Source organism: Rhinatrema bivittatum, chromosome 2 (assembly GCF_901001135.1).
Source record: "Rhinatrema bivittatum chromosome 2, aRhiBiv1.1, whole genome shotgun sequence".
NCBI classification, from domain to species: Eukaryota; Metazoa; Chordata; class Amphibia; order Gymnophiona; family Rhinatrematidae; genus Rhinatrema; species Rhinatrema bivittatum.
In genome coordinates, this window is record NC_042616.1 from 222,242,774 (window position 1) to 222,264,224 (window position 21,451).

Genomic DNA, 21,451 nt, shown 5'->3' on the forward strand with positions numbered 1-21,451 from the left:
TAGAAATTGCAACAAGCCAGACTTTGTATGCAGTACAACAATGGAAAAACAAACTTCACCATGCCTAATGAATCAATCATAATAGAAAAACTATATCAGTAAAAAAATTTTCAAAAGCAGCACATGAATCGAATAACATCCAATAATTAAATTCCATGTACAAATTTTTAAAACAATTTCCTGAACATCAACAAAATATTTCAAAACAGCAGGCATTATCAAATAACATCCAATAAATAAAAATAATAAGGATAAAAATAATTCTCTCACCGTACCTGGGAACTTTTGATTTCCACTCACCCTGAGATTGTTGTGGATTAGTTGGGGGAGGTGGGATAAGGGCGCACAAACATTCTCCTCTCTCGCCCACACACATTCTCTCACTACCCCCCACACATGTATGCACTCTCTCTCTCCCCAGATAATCTAGGCAGCAGCAGCCACTGCCTTGTGTTTCTGCAGCAACAGGAGGCCTGCACTTTCTCCCATTTATGTGGCATACGCTGTTCTTTCTTTAGCTATGCGGCGAGCCTCTGCTGCTTCGGCTTCTTTCTTAGGCTGCTTAGCCCCTGCTGCCGTTCCTCTGAGTCCTCCAAGTCATGTGGGCCCAGCCAAAGCTGCTCCACTGAGGACTCTTGCGTTCTTTTTTTCCAGCCCTGCAGAGCCTATGTCTCCAACCATAGATTGGGCCTCTTCTTTTGCGGAATGAAGACACACATCCTCTTCCAGCCCAATGGACGAGAAGAAGGTGGCTCAACGGCAGCAGTCCTGCCACCAGAAAAGTCCGTACTGTGGCTTCCACATTTGAAGAGAGCTGGTGAAAGCACTAGATTGGCACTCTAAGCAGCCACCTAGTTAACCTACTTGAAGCAGGCCTCTAGGCCCGCTATAATAAGGCATGTTTAGCAGAACGTACAGTATTACCCACAATTGTGTGCACTTATTTTGTGTACAAATGTTACTCCTGATAAATGTAACATGTAAATGTCTGCAGCATGAAATTTTGTGCACAATGTGGGTTCTATTCATCGCCCTTATAGGGAAATTCCATGCTAATGAAGGCAATAACTATTATCCCCTCATGTAGAGAAGAGCGCTTGTAGGGCTGGCAACTTAAGTCTAGTCCGAGATGGAGTAAAATTTCCAGTGCTAGTGTTAAATAAATATACGGGAAGAAACTGGAGTGCTGGTGCTGGAACCTGTAATCAGGATTTATGCGCCAAACAAAATATGCTTTGCGCGCATACAGCATGTTTTCTGTGCATAAATCATGTCTAAGACCCTTCCACGCTCACCCAAGTTAAAATTGTGCATTGAGCCTGTGCTGTGTGCTCGTTTTACTTCAGGTCTGTGCGCAGATTTTCCAGTCAGCGCTCGTTAACTCCGGATGCATTTGTGTACCATTAACTTGCTGCATCAGGAGTTAAACTTTTTTTTTAACCTGCATGTTAAGAGAGGTGTGCGCTGAGCTGCAGCGCACGGTTTTAATCCGCTCCTTATTACTTTGGGCCTCTTGCTTGCAAGGAAATGAAGGTAAATTTGGAGATTAAGTATGATCTGCCTTATTGCAATAGGAAAGGAGAACGAGCAGATTGGAGGGGCCTTATTCTCCTTATCTGCCGACACATTCTGTGGTTTTTTTTTTGTATGAGACCTCTCAAGGGATTTTCCTCGGATGTACGTTTTCTATTAACAGCCGGGGTGGAATGCAAGAACAGAGGGGCACACTTTTCCTGCTTAGCGGCATACTTGTGACCTACAGTATTTTATCTGCAGAGAGAGGATTTCAGGCATTTAAGCAAAGCCAAGTAACTAAGTGTAAACTTTCCTAACTACTCAGTTGTGATGACAAACAGTATCAGTCTTACAGCCTATAAAAAGAAAACACTATGAAATAAAATTGCCTGATAAGTATTGCTCAGATTTGTGTAACCTTGAATGTTTTAAAAAGCAGAAGACTGCAATGTACTGTTTAACCTTAACCACTTCAGTGCTGCAGAATTTTTACCTACTACATTAGTGCTCTGTTGCCTGTACTGCAACAAAGTTCCATGAGGACCATATTCACAAGACAGCCGGCTAGGAAAGTTAGTTGGGTAAACATATCTGGCTACCTTAAGATATTCAGCGCTGTTGAATATATTCAGATAACTTTAAGTTAGCAGGATAAGTTTATATGGCTAACTTTAGACCTGTTCAATAGCAGATGTAACTTATTTATCTGGGCTGAGCTAGCCAGATGTCGCCACTTGTCCAGCTAATTTAGCTGAATAAGTAGCTCCTCCTGGTTACACTCCTATCCCACCCACCACGTACCTGGATAAATAGTTATCAGGCTAAATAGTGGCCGCCAAATGTGGCTGAATATTGAAATGCTACCATTTAGCTGGCTAAGTGGCACTGAATATCAAGCCCCTTTTGTTTGAACAGGTTACTAACACATCCCTATGGGCACTGTTTGTGAGGCCTAGGAAGGGATACAGGGAGGAAATTCCAGTTTCTGAAATTGTTTGTGTTGTGTAGGCCTGTATTCCTGTAACTTAAGGTTCCTTTGGTGAAGACGATTGAGATATGGAGTCCTGGATAAAGAACATTGCTGATGACATGGACGAATATTTTTTAAATAACTTTGTGGCTCCTGAGGAAGCAGTTTAAACATCAGCTGTTGTAGAGTCACGGTCATTTTTTTGAAAGCTATGTTTCTGTGAAGCAATATATATATTTTAATTGCAAAAACAGAAATATATAAAAATTTGGATTGATACCGCAAATGATAGAGTCGTCCAGATGGCTTTTTGAGCAAAAGAAGGCAATTAGACAGGCTTGCTGATGTGGTTATACATAGATATATAAATGTATGTCTATTTAAGTTGAGTGAAGAAGGTCTAGACGATTGGCACGAACATTGTATTGAATTCTTTTGGCTGATTTCCTTTTATATGCGATTGTAACTTAAGGTGACCAGATAGCTCTCTGTTATAAGAAGGATTTGAAATGCATCTGAACATGTTTCCGATTACCAATACAACATTCTGAAATCAATATTGAAAGATAAATTTAGTCAGATAAAAGGCAGGGCAGGAAGTGTTCTGGGGACATGGCCTAAATTTTTTCAGGTAGCACTGATATTCAACTCTCTTTATACATTTAAAGCGTGTGTGGCAGACTCTCCCAGTCTGGCCATCAGATATCACTGTCTCTGTCTCAGAACACACGTTGTAAAGAGCCAGCCATACCCCTCAGTCCGTCCCACCTGGATTGGATGCCTGAAGACTTTTTAGCCCAGCCAACTTAATACACCGCGGGGTTCAGTTTGAGGAAGCAGTCAAGGAGTAAAGATGTATTTTTTTCCACACTCTGGTGAGGCCTCTCAGCTTCACCCAAAGGAGTTTATTTCAGAAGTGACACTCCCCTGCCTGAGGGTCGTCCTTATAATTTACAGAGAGGTAGGCTTTTACGCCTGATATACTTTAGCGGCAAAAGGGCTCTCACCAGGGGACCAAAGACCTGTGAGCCCACTCTAAATCCTCGGTGGGCAAGCACCAGAGATGGATCCTCTGCGAGAGACAGTAAAGGCAGAAGCGATATCCAGTTTAAGCTTGAAGGTATTTTTTGGATTTAAGAAGAGTGGGGAGGTTTTGGACCTGCCTTTCCCCACTGGGATTTCAGAGTGGAGAACTTGCCTGGTCCCACTAACTTTTCCTCAAGAGACATTCCCCAGAAAGATCAGAGAATAAGGATGAAATGATCTTTAAAGAAGGAAGAATAAGAGCAGGAGACCCCTTCCAGATCTCTACAGCTACAGGACCAGGACAGGCTGGGAGCCTGAGAAGACGTTCAAATGTAGGATTCTTCAGTAAAGCTGGGGACATCTCCACTAGGATTCCCGCACAGCCGCTGGGAGAGTTTGTGCCATAAATTCACCATGGGCTCTACCCAGAGATCTGGTAAAAGGACACCTACCTACCCAGAATTTTACCTGTACCATTAGACAGATGTAAATTCACACTTCTGGTTAATGGACTCTAATTTATGAGTATTAATTGGTAAACTTTTATTTTAACATCCAGACCTGGTCCTGTCTGCGTTCTTACAGCCTCTCTCCTCATGGGAAGCACCAAATGACTACACACACACTGACAACCTTTTCTCATCATCTGGGCCATAAGCAAGAGCTCCCCCCCCCCCCCCCCCCCCCCCAGGGATTGAGAGTTGAGCATGGGATGGATTTGCTAGCCGGAGCAGCCCCTGAAGAAATAAACTAGTTATGTGCCGTTAGGAGCAACAATCCTCCAAAAAAGGGGTCACACGTGTAAGTCTGTTCGGGTAAATTGCAGTCTTAAAGTTATCCAAGTAAGTCCTGCTGAACATACCAACTAGTTACCCAGGTAGCTTCCTGCTTGCCGCACCGCTCATGGACTTCTCTCAGACCCTAGCACTTTGTTCTGAGAGCAGGCCCTGCATCGTGCTAGAAGAGGTGGCAGTCAGCAGCCTAACTCCATAAAGGACCAAAACGAGGAGGCAGTCCAAACCAGTAGGAACTCTGGAAGAGGAGGCAGCAACTGATATGAAAGAGGAGGTGAAGAGAAGACTGAAGGGCACAAGAGAGAGAAGACCAAGAGAGGGGCACAGTTCACTGAATATCTCTGTGGCACGTTAGCAGGTGTGTTCTGCTTGCAGTCTCTGCAAGCTGACCTGGACCTTGTCGAAATACAGGTTCTTCATTACATCCCACCACTAAAGCTGCTCCCAGGTCCTGCTGAGGATTGTCAGCTGGCTCCATTTTTCCTGATTAGATTGATCCAGCTCTGTTTTGCTTCATTGCATGCATGGACTTCTAATTCTGATTTGTCTAAGGGTGAGCAGGACTAAAAAGCGATGTGCAGTGGGTTTAGAACCAGGATTGCATCAACTTGACAAGCAGAAATGAAGACAGTTGACAACCCTAGACCTGCTACACAGCATATACCAGAATGAAGACTCCTGCTAGTCTTTCCCCTACATCCTTTCCCTGTGTGGGGATGGGCTCCATCTTAACCAGGGTGGAACCAGGCTGTTGGTGCTAACAGTTAAAAAGGAGATAGAGCAGCTTTTAAACTAGACCATGGGGGGGAAAGCAGACAGTTACATCCATGCATTTTTGTGCATCTTCCAAAGATGTTTGCAAAATAGGGAAGTTGTGTTCAAGGCTGAAGTAGCCCAGATAAACATAGATAAAAAGCACCCAGATGTGAATGTCTGTAAACTGCCTATACCATCTCCTAACAAGCAGGTTGTGAATGAAAGTGCAAATAAACATGCATTAAAATATCTGTATGTGAATGCCAGATGTCTGAACAATAGGCTTGGTGAGAGAGGATATAGATAATATAAGCATTTCAGAACATGATGGAAAGAAGATAACCTATGGGACAATGTGATACCAGAGTATAAATTATATTGTTGTGATAGGACAGTTAATATTGGTAAAGGGGTGGCACTATATGTAAAAGATGACAGTCAAGCATGATTAAAAAAAAAAAAATCCTGCAGGAAATAAAATGCAGGGTGTAATCCTTGTGGATAGAAATTCCATAAGTGATGGGTAAGAGTATAGCAGTGAGTGCAAAGTACCGGTCACATGGCCAAAATGAAGAAACAGACTGTGACATGCTAGTTGAAATTTAAAAGGCAAATAAATTTGGCATCCTAATAATACTAGGGTATTTGAAATCTTCCTTTATTGACTGGGTCAGTGTCTCATCAGGACATGCTAGTGAGGTCAAGTTTCTAGATGCCATAAATGACTGCTTCATAGAGCAGCTAGCCTTAGAATAGATCAGAAGGGCAGCTACTTTTAGGTCTAGCCCTCAGTGAAACACACAACCTGGTACAAGGTATGTGGTTGGGGCCACTAAGCAATATGCAATCAAATTTGACATAATCACTGGAGGGGAGGACATTAATTAAAACTGCTATAATGGTACATAACTTAAAAAAAAAAGAGACTGATAGAATGAGGAAATTAGATAAAAACTAAAAAGGTTACAAGGGTTACAAGGGTTAGGTTTGTATGTGTTGTGGACATTTGTTTAAAAATATTTTGGAAGCCCAGATAAAATGTGTTCTATGCACTATAAAAGGCTGAAGGAAGATGAAATGGGTGCCAGTGTGATTTAATGGTGAAGTAAACAAGGCAGTTAAAACTAAAAGGGCATCCAGATAGAAAGAGATTTAAAAGTTGAGTTAAAAACACAGCCTTTCAAAAATGCATACAACCTAACTTAAAACATCAGAATGTAGAGATCAACTATAACAAAAGGACAAGAGATGCTACTTGATAAATTAGGAATAAATTTTAACCAGATTGTAAAAAGCTCCATGCACTGACCAAGATGTGAAATTTGTTATTTTAATTTATTTTCTATACTTCACATCTCTTGTTCAGATCTTTAGTTAATATGTAATGGATCATTCTTTTGATAATGTTATTGCCTGTTGGTGAATACTAACCCTGTAACCTGTCATTACCTGCTGATTTAGAGCTTTGAATGTTATTTTGTAAACTGTTGTGATCTTTACATGGGATGCCAGTATATAAAATGTCTAAATAAAAAAATGGAAAACGGACTCAAATGATGAAATGAGGCAAGAGCATAAGCACTGGCAATTTAGATGTAAAGCAATAGACAGGCCAAGACAGACTTTGAGAAAAAGCTTGCCAATGAGGCAAAAACTAATAGTAAAACCTTTTCAAGTAAATTCAAAGTGAAAAAGCCTGTCAGGGAGTCAGTTAGGCTGCTAGATGACTAAGGGGCAAAAGGCATGCTTAGGGAGGACAATGAAATAGAAAAACTGAACAAATTCTTTGCCTCGGTCTTTACGGAGGAGGATGTTAGAATATATCCACAGCTGTAGCATTCTTTAATGGTGAAGATTCTGAGCAACTAAAACATATCAGTGACAGTGCAAGATGTAATAGATGAGATTTGACAAACTAACAAGTAACAAATTGCCAGGACCAGATGGCATCCATCCCAGAGTTCAAAAGAAAAAAACTAAAACATGAAATTGCTAACCTGTTGCTAGTAATCTTGTAACCTTTCATTTAAAGCCAGCCATGATTCCTGAACACTAGAAGGTGGCCAATGTGATGCCAATTTTTTTAAAGGCTTTCAGGGGTGATCCAAGAAACTATAGATTGGTGGGCCTGATGTTGATGCTGGGCAAAATGATAGAAGCCATTCTTAAAAACAAAATCACTGGCCATATAGAAAGACCTGGTTTAATGGAGAAGAGTCAACATGGTTGTATCAAGAAGGAGGTCTTATCAAAGTCATAGGATAGAAGGCAGTATTCTATTGTGAACTGGTAACTGGTTTAAAGGCCGGAAACATAGGGTAGAACTTAATGTTTAGTTTTCTAAATGGAGAAATGTCATCACTGGAGTAGCATAGGAATCAATACTGGGTCCTGTGCTGTTTAACATATTCATAAATGCCCTAGAAAAGAGAACAATGAGTAAGGTGATCAAATTTGCAGATGATACAAGATTATTCAAATTTTTAAAATGGTAGCAGATTGCGAGGAACTGCAGAAGGACCTTGTGAGACTAGGAGACTGGGCTACTGAATAGCAGATGAAATTTAATGTAGATAAGTGCTGCACATAGGGAAAAATAATCCCAACTAAAGGTCCACGATGCTGGGTTCTGTATTGGGAGTCATTACTCGGAAAAGGACTTTGAAGCCCTTATGGACATTACCTTGCAATCCTCAGCAAAGTGTGATCTGACAAGGAATGGAGGATAAAACAGAAAATATAATGCCTCTGTATCGCGTCATGGAGCAACCGCACCTTGGATATTGTGCACAGTTCTGGTCTTGATTTAACAGAAATCTCGGTAAGGACATTTAGTTGAAATACATGCATGAACCTGCCTCCGTGTTTAATATATAGATATCTCTTAAACAGGCCAGTGCCGATCCCCCTGAAGTAAAGTATGAGGAGCAAAAAGGCCGGAATGCACTGTTGGCTGATATCCAGAAAGGAGCTCGCTTGAAAAAAGTAACTCAGATCAAAGATCGAAGTGCTCCGCAGATTGAAGGTTAGTGCATCTGTGTGCGAGGCTCGTTGGAACGCACCATAGATTTAAAGCGTGCTGTGTGTGTATAGATGTATAAGAGATTGTATGTGAGAGACCTTGTGTTTGTTCTATGGCCATAGGTGTGGGTATGAGGCTGTCCTCGTGTCTTGATATTGTGCCTTTTTCAGTGTAGGCAATTAACCAAGGCCAGATTGAAAGTCGGAACGTTGGCTTTCTGGAGAGCGCTTTGTATTGTTGCTGTGTGACCAACGTGGCAGCATTCATGCTGAACCACCTATTTTCAAATCAGTATGTTCAGGGTGATTCAAAATCAGCCTTTCCTTTTCATTTCAGAAGAGAATGAAATCATTGGGTTGGCTGAGTCTAGGCTCATAATCCAAACAACGGTGCGCGTCTCCGATCTGCCTTTTCATTGTCTGGTCATTAGAGCACGCCACAGGCTCCCTGCATAAAAGCCCTTCAGATATGCCTTGAGCTCGTTGTTTTATTTCATTGTGCCCTTGGGTTTGGTTTCCCCTAAACTGTTCATGGTTTTGGTTTTGGCTCCCCTTTATTGTGTGAGAGCAGAGAAATAAACATGCGTTTTTAAACCTTTTGTCAAAGGTTCCAAAGGACCTGTAAGAGATGGTGGTGGAGGTGGAAGTGGTGCTGGAAATGTCAGAAATGCTGCCACCCAGTCTTTGGGGGGTTTATTTGCCGGTGGTTTTCCAGTCCTGAGACCCACAGGTCAAAGAGAGAATGCAGGTAAGCAAGGTTGATGTATGCTTGTTACGATACACGTGCTGCTCACGTTGACTAAAAAGTCAAAATGCACAATGGAGAGGCAAGACTCTGTGGAGAGGGGGCCATGATCCGTGACTATCTCCATAATGGCTGGGCTAGATGAAGGGAAAGAAGTTGTGTTCATAAAGAAAATGGGGGGGGAGGAACCACAGGCAGTTGCAAATGAAGGCCCAAACGGGCAGAAGGAAGCTGCTGGGTCAAACCAAAGAAAATTCAAAATGCTTCCTGTTGGGTAGTTAGTGTGACAGTCCAGCTTTAGAACACAATCACAGAGGTGACATTGGTTTTCATACACACAAAACAAAGATGTGGTAGTGCACTATGTAAGTCATTTTTGAATTTTATATTAGAATTTTAAGGGTAAGGGGGAAAGCATCAGCTTGCCCTTGGCCTCTCTCCACAGCAATAAGTTTATCATATTGCTCCATGTCACGCAGGTCAGGCTGGGCCAGTCTTGGGGTTTTTTCTCCATCTATGGACTTGTAGTTCTGTCATAGGAGCCAATGTTTCAAAATGGTGGTAAACTCCACACAACTTAAGCCTCCTTTGAGTCAGTGAAGGAGTGTGCTCCACTCAAGCACCTTCAGAGCTGGCACCTAGGAGTAGCACTGTCTTGAAGAGAAGCAGGGGCTAAACCAGATGGGGCCAAACCGGGAACATTTTGGCCTGTTCCTGAGCTCCTGGAGCCACGTGGCAAAGCTGCGTTACGTGCTGCTTGTTACGGAGGTGCAGTCCTGTCAGATCAGTGTCCTATCTTCGGAGCACGAGCAGAGTGTGAAGCGCTGGATATCCCACGCTCTTGACTCTTTTTGAAAATGCAGTGACTGCGCTATTACGTGCAGTGAATGCCTGGCATTGCTTAAGCAGTACATTCCGGCTCTATCGAATCCGATATCCGGAGATGATGATAAAGAGATCTCACCAGCTCTGGACTGTGCTGAGCACAAAGTCAGCAAGTTTCTAATTTTAATAAACTGCTAGTGTAAACCAGTTCCTTATGATCTTAACTAAAACAGAAGGACAGATTTTGGCCTTTTAAATTTCAGCTCTTAGTGTTACTTTGGAGCTGATAACCCGTTTGTCACTAATGGCCCAACCCCACTTGTGGTTCAGATAAATCAGTGTGTGAAAATAGCTGTAACATACTCTACCCTAAAGAGAGAAAAAGAATCTATATGAGTCTTATGTTCTATATGAGAGTGCTCGTTGTTTTGTATAATGTGACCATTGTGCAGGATAGCCTGAGCAAAACCATTTCTGCATCTCCAGCTACGTTATAATAAATAGTTTGGCAGTGGCTCATATTGATTGTGTGCGTTCTCTGGCCTCCTCAGTCCAGAATCAATTCTAAAGGTGTTTATCCTTCACATTTCCTTTCAGTTTGCTGTTTAGTACATTGTTTTGCTGTCAACGCCCTCTGTAGGACAAGAGTGGCTTACCTGCTACAAAAATAAGACTTGATCCCTTTGAAGTAGCCTGGCTCCATTTCTGACTAATCCATCACCATCACTTAGAAGCACGCTGTTAATAATTTACCTTTTAAATGTTAGCGTATGGTAAAACTCTCTCATTGAATTAAGGCAGCGGAGATGTGTTTGATTTCATGGAATGGAACAGCGCTGAGCTGCCTTGGGACAAAGATTTAACATTATCCATGTTAACAAGAATGTTTCTCCAGGAGCCTCTGATGAATGACAATACTATCACATTCATAGCCATAGCTCAGCTCAAATAAGACCCTACACCCAGTGTCATTCCCAAAACAAATTCATTCTTACTCGTTGAAATTTGTGAGAGAATGCGTACACAAAGGAGTCTGCACTTCTGTCAGGGGAAGAGGGAAAATGTGTTATCCTAAAGAGGTTACTGGATGTGTATCATGTGATGTGGTGTTTGATACTGGTTGCCAATAAAAACCGTTTAAATAAAAAAAAAATGGTAGATCCTCCTTTTCTTCCAACACAACCTCCCGCCACTTCGCATCCCACTGAGTGATTATACCCCTCTGGCTGGAGCAGTCTAGGCCGGATGCTTTGTTCCCATACAGGTATTAAAACAGGCTGCCTTCTCATATGCAACTTGCCTTGCTTGTTGAGGCAACATCTGGACTCATCCCCAACTTCTGTCTATAACTTCATGTTCCTGCATTTGAAGCCTTCCCTCAGGCAAAATATTTCATTTCTCTCTCTAGTATTGGCCTTTGTCAATGTTTTACTCTTCCCAGATACTCTGCTCCCTTCAGAATGCTATTCTAACCTTGCAATATATAAAATGTATTTCTCTACAACTGATTCTGTAGCATGTTAAAGGTCAGATTGGGTATGTTCAAGAGTGCAGTCACTAATCTAGCATCAGTAATGAAGTTGCAGATGGCATCATTCAATTTGCTAACGGAATAAATACATTTGGTTAATTTGTGCAAAAACGTATACATAAACGAAACAGATTCATGCAATTGAATTTTCTTGAAATTAGAAAAACATGCTAGCATGCATAGCTGCCATGTCTTTTTGCAAGTCCATGCACTGCAGTTGACAATGTCGCAGCTCAATTGCCCTACTGTGTTCCTGGTATTAGCATAAGATGGCAGGAAAGTTATTGTTCCTGCTTGGACTGAAGAGCCTCTCCAAACTGCAGTAGCCAACAGCAAAAGAAATCCTCCCGTCTCACTGAACCAAACAACCCAAAGTGCTCACAGCATTAGTCCTTACATTACAACCAAATAATAACTTCAGGGCATTGCACACAAGCACACCTCCCTCTGTCTAGAATTAGCAGGAGCGGTAGATTGTCAGCATATGCTCTGTACCAGCCAATAATTCTCCGGCTCTTTAAGAGGCAGCACTAGGATTGCAGCCCTGCAGTGTCACGAGTACCTCATCTCGCATGACTTTTTCTTCCACAAAAGGTGGATTACGCTATGTCTTTTCACTCTGAAAGGCAAGGCTTTCCTCATTCCTAGCAAAAAGAGAAAACTACTTCTGGCTTTTTTTTTTTTCCTGTGGGCTAAATACATGGGGCTCCCTTTCTCCAGGAGAGATCAAGCTCTGACTTCCTCCCTTGATCTCTTCAGGGGGAACAAGTCCTCTCTACCCTAGGGGACTCTGCCTCTCCCTCTGCTGGCATCTGTCACTCATTACACATCCAGAGGGGATGGATAGATTGCACTAGCCTATATCATCATTTGTGTAAGACTGGAGCTGCACTTTAGTAAGGCCACTGAATGTTCTTTGTATATACCTACTTTTTACTTTGCTTCCACTGGTCTAAATTAACTTTTTTTTTTTTTTTTTCCAGTCAATAAACCAGCCCTCCAGTCTAGTGGAATCCGAGCAACTGGCCCAAGGTTTCCTGACCCATTACTCAGTAATGCTAAAGCAGGAAGCAACAGCGTTAATTCAGCAAATCCTTCTCGATCGGCGGCTCCTTCAGAAGCACCCAGCAGCACTCTGCGGCCTGTACCGCCTTGGTCCTGTGTGACTCCTCCCCCTCCTCCCCCGCCTACTACCAGCAAACCTCTGCTGGCCGTCCAGGACGCTCTGCCTCTCCCCCCTTTTGTGGACAGGTCTACAAAAATGACTTCCCAGGTCCCCCTCTATCCGCTGCCTCCACCACTTCCGCCTCCCGCATCGCAGAGCGACAGAGCCTTAAAGTTTCACGAGGCCCCTGCACTTCCACCACCTCCTCCCCGTCCCGCACCACCTTGTGGACTTCCCAACAGGGTGACAGAGTTTTCCAGCACTTCCTTCCCGCAGCCCACTTCCAGGGACCCCCCCTCCCTCACCACCACCTCCACCCCCTCCACCATTTTCTGTCCGCAAGTCCTTCCTGCAGCCTCCACCTCCTCCAGCTGTTAGCAATAATTTACATGGAAATCATGTCCCACCGGCTCTCCCTCCTAAGTCTCCTCTGTACCCATTCCAGCCTTCCAAACCCAGCATACAATTGATGCCCTTACCACCCACGCCGCCTGTCTCTCAAACAGCAGCATCAGCCACACTGAAGAGGATGCAAACCAAAGCTGCAGGTGGGATACAGTCTGTGTTTAAGTTGTTTTACATTTATTTGCATGTAGTATGAGAAGAAAGGGAAAATTTGTGCATGACCATTAACTGCCTGGGGACTGCGCCAGCTATTCTCCATGAGACAGAGGTTCTAAGTATTTTAACTAATGAATAAGCAGGTACAGGTCTCTGCAGCGCAACAAGTTTCAGTGTTTGAGTGGTTAATCTACAGTGGGGTGCAGAAGAGATGAGCTTCGTTTTTCTGGCTCGGTTCGGGTTTCAGTTCGGGCGCTTCGTGGGAAAACTCGTTTTCGCGGACAGCACTCTGCGGCTTGTACCGTCTTGGCCCTGTGTGATCACAGCCCCTCCTCCCCCACCTACTACCAGCAAACCTATGCTGGCCGTCCAGGACACTCTACTCCTACCATGTGACAGGGGCTAACCAATGGCACCGGTAGCTCCTGTGACATCGAAAGGGCAAGGCTATCGGCGCCATTTTGAGTCCTAGCAGGCCCGACATCATGGCGGGAAAGGTCGCTCGCGGGACCCCGCTGGACCACCAGGGACTTTTAGTAAGTCTTGGGGAGGGATCGGGATGTTGGGGGGGGGGGGTGTAAGAAAGTAAAATTTAAGGGTTGGGGTGGGTTTTTTTGTTTGTTTTTTAATAAATGTGCCCCTCCCCCCGCACTAACCCAAAAAACGAATTTTCCCCGAAGCTCGGGGAAAATCCGTTTCGTGGTTTAGGTCCCCCCCCCGAACCACAACGAATTAGGCAATTTCGTTGAAATTGCCTAATTCTTAATAAACGAATGCACATCTCTAAGTATATGTAAAACTAAATGACATATGTAAAAAAAAAAAAAAAAAAGTCTTCTAGCATGTGGTTTCTTTTTAAAGAGCTTGTATTTGTATGAAGAGATGAGTCCATAAGTGGTTCATGGTCATGTGAATCAGATTTCACATAGCCTTGAAAATATTAAATTCCACAAATGAAGTCATTCTTCCATGTGCTTGTGGTAGCTCGAGCGGTGAGTGGCTTGGTAACAGCCAGAGGAAGCCACAAGTAGACTCTGGCTGTGGCTAAAGTGCACTTTTTATTTACAGTGGAAGAACAAACTGGCAGCAGCCCTTTACTTCAGGTATTCCAGAACAGGTAGTGCAAACAGAAATCAACTACTGCAGGGTAGTTCATAGAGCATAGAAATGACGACAGAAAAGGACCACCCAGCTTATGCTTGTGCCAGTATCTGCTGCACTGTGCAGGTTACCCTCATGCTTATCAGTTTCCCAGTTCACCATAACCTCGGGCAACGCACACTCTTTCAAGTGCACTCTCTTTAAACTGTCTCTACCAAACTTAAAAAACAGCAGGGTAGGCGATCCAGTGATACCGTAGGGAAGCAACAACAGGAGGATGCCAAAGAGCGTCTTTTTCAAACTTTAATCAAGGAGACGTAAAGGATCAAATAAAATTGCCCAACTCTGGCCGAGTTTCGCCACCTGTGGTGGCTGCCTCAGGGGCTACAAACAAACATATAAAGTGTTTAATAACATAAGAACATAAATAATTAAAACCACACAAACTTGTAAAAATAAAATCATCAGAAAACATAAAAACCAATACATGAATACATAAATATGTAATGACAATGGAACAAGTAAAAATAAATAAAATGAGACAATAAAAACAACAACTAAAATAACAGCATCAGAAGAAGGTACCTTGATAATCAAAGAACAGTGTTCAGGTGATGGTCCGGATAAAATCAACAATGTACATTCATCTATGTAAAATAAATACAGGTCAGCTATACGTTAAAAAGCATATATCAGTATCTATTAAAACGTAGATCACCCCTTCTTTCTAACAGCATATTTGTGTGTTTATTTCAAATGGATAAAAAATTTTACCTGCATCAAGTAAAGCCATCTTTTTCCTATACTCTAAACAAAATATTGTTGTTTTTTTCATTTTTTCATTATTCTTATTCTTTTATTCATTTTTTCTTTCTTTGTGCTCTTTACACGGTGTTGATTTTATCCTGACCATCACCTGAACACTGTTCTTTGATTATCAAGGTACCTTCTTCTGATGCTGTTATTTTAGTTGTTTTTATTGTCTCATTTTATTTATTTTTACTTGTTCCATTGTCATTACATATTTATGTATTCATGTATTGGTTTTTATGTTTTCTGATGATTTTATTTTTACAAGTTTGTGTGGTTTTAATTATTTATGTTCTTATGTTATTAAACACTTTATATGTTTGTTTGTAGCCCCTGAGGCAGCCACCACAGGTGGCGAAACTCGGCCAGAGTCGGGCAATTTTATTTGATCCTTTACGTCTCCTTGATTAAAGTTTGAAAAAGACGCTCTTTGGCATCCTCCTGTTGTTGCTTCTCTACCAAATTTAAGACATAACAGTTCTTGGAATATGCTGGGACGCCATCAGCTCCCTGGGGCCTGCCTAATCCTTCTAGGGCTTTGAGGTCTTATCCTCTGGGGAAGGGCTCCACCCTTTACCCAAGATTCCCTGTGGCTCTCTGTCTTAACGGGGACCAGGTGGGATAGCTGGGCCCAGTCCTCTAAGGTAGACTGAGGGAGTTTCCTATACACTACCTCACCATGCTCAAAACCTTTCTTCAGGGGGCCTATGTGCCAAACTCAAGCTATCGTGCTAAATATGGCACTGTTTCCATTGTGTTAGAGCATGCCAGCACATGCTAAATGTTTATATTTGGCTCACACCTTTTCATGGTAGCTCAAGGCAAGTTACAATTAGTTATTTATGTATTTATTTGATTTATATTCTGCTGTTTGGCACTTCAAAACAAATTACATTTGGGGTACTGTAGGTAGTTTCCTGTCCCAGAGGGCACACAATCTAAATTTGTACCTGAGGCAATGGAGGCTAAAATGACTTTGCCAAGGTCACAAGGAGTGCCATGAGAATTTGAACCCTGGGTTACCTGGTTCTCATCCTGCTGCTCTAACCACTAGGCTGCTTCTCCATTCCATGACTTTATTAGCCATTATCATGCTATATAATAAGCTCACGGTACCGGAAGTTAAATTTCAAACTGCTTCGAGTGTGTTAAATTTAATTCTGGGCTGGGGCTATATTAAACTCCTAGGGGTAAATTTTCAGACATATGCGCGCTACCCGGCGAGCACACATGTACGCCCAATTTTATAACGTGCACACAAGGGGGTGCACACTAGTGCACCTTGTGTGCCTCGATGCCTGCGGCCTTCCCCTATTCTAACCTTCCCCCCCCCCCCCCCCGACCTCTCTTACCTTTTGCGCCTGCCGGCATGCAATCCTCCAATACAGTGACAAATGGCTGCTGTGCCGGAGGCCTCTGGCCCCGCCCCAGGACTTAGACGCGTCCCGGGGCTTTACGCGCGTCGCTGGGCCTTTATAAAATAGGCCCGGCGCACGTGACATTTTTAAAATCCGGCCCCTAGTGTACTGAGCTGGCACAATGGGATTGGCATGCTAGAAGCTTAGTGAAAAGGACACATCCCTTCCCAGATTCACCCTGGCAACACAAATGATCCCGTTGTGGCCAGCAGGCAGGAAGATGATGATTTTCCTGCTACTGGATGGCCTCCTGTGTTCTAGTGCTTACCTAGATGTAGGAGTGCTCCTTTTTGCTAATGTAATATACTGATCATGTCTGCATATCTACGGAAGTTTGCACTAGGCCTGGTTCATTTTAAGAAATAAAATAATACTGAGAACATAGAAGTAGCTACCAAATTTGAAAATGTGTCCCCTTTTTCTTCTGAAAAACATGTAAGTTTGTTCAACCGCAGCAGTTCAGGTCTTTTCATGGCCATCATAAAAGTTTCTAGACTTGTGGTATTGCTTGTGCATGTCACCTACTGCCTGCTTCCATTTCAGTGACCACCAGAGGGAAGTTAAATCCACCCCCCATCCCGCCGGCACGGTCATTGGTCACAGAGGTGTCTGGCAGGTATCAGCCCCACCAAGTCTCAGACTGGGCTCCTTCATATTCTCCACATCTGTTGCTCGGAAACGTAACCAGTGAGCTCATGGGTAAGATCCTCTAGAAACGTACATCATAAGACCGTTGAACACACTTAGATGTTGACAGATGCAGAATAACTGTGCATGCACATAGCTTCGCTTGATTGATAAATCTACACATATCTCACCACTTAAAATTGCTCCAGCAATTTCCAGTGCACTTTTAATTGTGGTTTGCTAAGGGGAAGCAACACTATGGATTCCCAGATGTCAGAGCCTGGCATTAATTAGTACCTGATGATGTCTAGGCATGGAGGTGCCGCAAAGCCAATAAAACTAAACTTACAGGGCCTAGCCTAGAAAATATACAAAACGGGGACCATTCCTAATTAATACCATGCGTTCCCTGGCACTCTTGAAAGGAGAAGCAGCTCTGATTGGGTCTCCTCTTGTTTGACACCTGATGCCAGAAGACCCAAGTGCTTTATAACGAAGAAGAAAAGCTGCAGTATCTTCATAAAAGAACAGCTTCTTTTTTGGCTCCTTTTACTTTTGCTAAAGGAAATGTCTTGTGCTTTTTCTTTCCAACTTATCTTTCCATCTTATGCATCCCACTTTAGATGTTTCAGATCCTACTGTAAATTGAAAAACTCCAAAATGATCTTACTGCCTCTCAAAATGGAATTCCCTGTCCCACAATGGGGGCATCCTGACTTCATGTGCATGAAAAAAACATCTCCGATGCCATTAGTAATGAGACCCTCTCTTGCATTTTGATAGCAGAATAGTTGGGTTTTATAGTTCTATGTTCTGATGAGATGGAGTTCTCTTTACACTCGGCTTACACTTTATTTGGTGACCCAGCTGCTCTCTGCTTGGCCATGGTGCACATTTAGGAGTTGCTGCTCTTCAAGTAAACGTGGTGAGCAGTTGCAGGTAGGACTTAGAGACCCAGCCATTCTCACGTCAGGTTCTTCTGCACACATCCACCTCCAATAAACCACTGGGACCAATCTGTTTAGCTTTTTATCCATTGCATGCAGTCTTTATACTTACGCATACGTGTGTTATTCCGTTGCCATGTATGGGGAATTCCTGCTGCTCTGCTTACCATAACTAATCTGTGTTCTCAAAAGGCTGAATCGCATATCCTCCTGATTAGCAAATTAATTAACTAAAAGCTCAGCAACTACCCTGGCATAGTCAGCTGTGCATTAAGTGATGATTTACAGAGGGCACCTACAATGGCCATTACCTTTTTATTTGCTTGCAGAAATGTCATCAGAAGAAATTGATTTTGCCAGTGTACGCACTGTGTTATGACTTTCTAAAGATTAACATTTTCTTGACAAAACACGGTCTGTTTTTAATGTCCGTCATACTGGCTACAATGCCTTCACACTGACCTTCCCATCTGCGGCCAGATGTTTCTGAGGTTATAAGAAAGGTACAATGAGGTACAAATCTAAGGTTCTTTCACAGTAGTTATCGGAATTAGTTACAAATCCTGAAATATTTACACCATCCTCAACACATGATCTACATGTGAAACCTACATAGGGGTTTCTCCCATTTTGTGTCGGGGGGTGGGGGGTATGCATAGTGCTCATGGTCTAGTCTCTCTTCTGTGTTGGACTCGTATAACACATTGTTATTTTCATTGCTGATTTCAAATGTGGCTTAGCATCTGGCTCCTGGTGAGGAGGAAATGTATGTTTATTCATGTCTGGCTACAGCAGACAACAAGGACGACTCTGTTATAAGAGAGCAATCCTCTGCTTGGGCTTTAATCATGTGAATTGTGGAAGACAGAGGCAGAGAATATGAGATAATGAGTGTAAGGCCCCTCCAGTCAGCCCAGTTTCATTCTTGGAGCAGTGCCACTGACTCCAGTTGATCTCTGCCTGTCCCTTCGTTTCTTTACACTAGGGCTCTTCTCAGCTTCTCCCAGGCTCTCTTGAATTCTGTTACTGTTTTTGTTTCTACCACTTTCCACGAGACTGTTGCTTGGATCCACCACCCTTTCTGTGAAGAAAAAGCTATTGATGATGCTCGCAAGCCTCTCTCTCTGAAGCTTCATACCATGACCTCCTGTTCTAAATCCATTCTTTCCTCTGAAAAAGGCAACATAATTGTATAACCAAACTAAAAGCTTTTTTCCACAAATTTTTGATACTTTATGTAACTTTGCATCTTAACATGGTTCGTTAATTAACAGGCTAACTGCATGTATTTTGTTTTTTTGTTTTGTTTTTTTTATTTAATGATTTTATATACTCTCTCCTCCTAGGCCTCCCCTACTCTTCAATAAAACCCCTTCAAATGCTGCAGAATGCTGTAGCAAGAACCATATCTAACGCCCGTAAATATGACCACATCGCGCCCCTCCTCAAAAACTTGCACTGGCTGCCAATCCCCTCTCGTATCTTACATAAAACACTATCCTTGACCCACAAAGCTCTACATACTCACAACTCAAACTGGCTCGTTGATCCTTTCTGCCCCTCACAATCTAACAAATCTACCAGAGCTTCCAACAATGGGACCCTCCACGTGCCCTCGCTAAAAAAGGCACACCTCTCCTCCACAAGGGACCGAGCCTTGTCCATTGCTGGTCCCACACTCTGGAACTCCCTACCCCCCAACCTACGGCTTGAGACATGCACCGCTAAATTCAGAGCCAACTTAAAAACCTGGCTCTTCAAACAAGCCTATCAGCAGTAATTTCCCCTCTCCCGGCTAACTCTCTCTTGTACAAAACCTTGGTTACTTATATTTAACCCATTGTTTTTTTCTTGTTAACGTTTAAGTAGTTTTCGAGTTGCCTCTCTCCATTGTATTTTTCTCACCTTTGACCTAGCAGTTCCTTTACGCTCCCCCCCCCCCCCCCTTGACCCTGTTCTATGTATTTTTCCATCCTGCACATTTGATGTAAACCGATATGATGTCCCCACTAATATCGGTATAGAAAAATTACTAAATAAATACCGTCATTTGGTTGAACCATCACAAAGGTTTACAAATTTAAGAATAATAAAAGGTACAATTCATAAGCGGCAATAAAATATTGATATGGTTACATTAGTAAAACAGTAAAATAGCAAATAAATACATTTGAATTCAATGAAAATAAAGCTAAAGAACCATTTTGTTTACTTATGACATCAGTGGCAAGTATTGACTCACTTACTTCAGGATCTAAGGCCACCGCAGAAGCAGCATTGAACAGTTCATTCTTGCTTATATTGTTTCCCTTGAATTGTACAGCACACATGAAGTATGTCCTGAGTAGAAATCAGTTCTGTTTTAAATATTTTGCCATCTAGTTAAAATTTACTGGTATAGAAACGCACAAAGTACAGCGTATAAAGGACAGCAAGCCCTTGTCCACAGGAAAGGATACAACTAGCCAGCAATGGGTTCAGTCCCTGATAAAGTTCAGCTATTTTTCACTAGGTGTAATTATAGTCAGTCTGCTCAGTGCATGATTTTTTTTTTTTTTTTTTTAAACTGCTAATGTGAGTGCTGGTAAGTAATGGCCTATACTGAACCTCTAGACAGTTTAGTGAAGGCCAGGACTTGTATGAAGTAAACCGTGTTCATGTAAACGCACTTGTACCTCCCTAAGCATAAAATCAAGCCCTACCAAACACAAGCTGTCGCGTTTGTTTCATGTAAATCGTGAGCTCCTTTTTGCTTAACTTTAATCGTGAGGTTCGCATCTGACTGGTTTGTTCATAAATTGTTGTACTCCCAGGTCGTGGGTAGGAAAGCCCAACAGAGGTAGGAGTGAAATTCGGTTTTCTTCCTGTCATCCAAGGGAAGAGGGTGTGCGTTTAGTTTAATTTACAAAGAGAAGGAAGGCTTATGAGATTGCTATGTGTCTCTAATAACTATTGTGTTTGGTGCCTTGTCCTGAAAATCTGGTGGGGATAAGTCAAGTGGGACATGAGGACTCTTAACAGGGCTGGGGCTTTTTTCGGATCCATTCTTTGGACCCTATGCATTTCTCATCCCGGAACATAAGCTCCTTTAATTAGCTCCTTTAATTAGGATAAGCTTTTCCAAGTGGAATTTCCTCTGGTTAAGATAAAGTATTGTTGGTCACAGACTCAAAACTGGAAGGTTTTCAATTCATTGGGACAGCCTGCTGTTGTGCTTCATTTTCCATCAACAAATTGAGGCTTTTTAAAAATGAGACCTGTGGTGTTAAAACTTCACTTCTAATTGATAAAATGGTTTTAGCTTTACATTTGTTTCTTTCTTTCAATAAATAAGGAGATGATAAATAAATATTCTTGGCAAGACATAGGTATGCAGTGGTCATACCAACTGACTTTTCATTTCTTTTTAACTCTCCAGATGAGTTTGAATCCAAATTTGCTTTCCATTCAGTGGAAGAGTTTCCAGCCCCTGATGAATACAAACCATTTACAAGAGTTTATCCAAGCAAAATAACTAGAGGTATGTAATTGTTTAGTTTATTGTATTTAAAAAAAATTATATCTCACTTCTTCCAATGCTCTGGGCGGGTAATATAAGAACATTCATAAAAGAAGACAAAAAAATTAAACTTTAATAAA

At 42.3% G+C, this 21,451-nt stretch overlaps 1 protein-coding gene across 2 annotated transcripts in view; it reads left to right on the plus strand.

Annotated features, from left to right (window-relative positions):
• Nucleotides 1-21,451, plus strand: part of WIPF3 (WAS/WASL interacting protein family member 3) — an 82,773-nt gene that overhangs the window by 53,179 nt on the left and 8,143 nt on the right. For both annotated transcript variants that reach the window (XM_029589202.1, XM_029589203.1), the window contains exons 3-7: nucleotides 7,954-8,086; nucleotides 8,690-8,830; nucleotides 12,167-12,896; nucleotides 16,782-16,937; nucleotides 21,231-21,332. In XM_029589202.1, coding sequence (XP_029445062.1) covers nucleotides 7,954-8,086; nucleotides 8,690-8,830; nucleotides 12,167-12,726 — 834 coding nt within the window. In that variant the 3' untranslated portion in view covers nucleotides 12,727-12,896; nucleotides 16,782-16,937; nucleotides 21,231-21,332. The remainder of the gene's footprint in view (nucleotides 1-7,953; nucleotides 8,087-8,689; nucleotides 8,831-12,166; nucleotides 12,897-16,781; nucleotides 16,938-21,230; nucleotides 21,333-21,451) is intronic.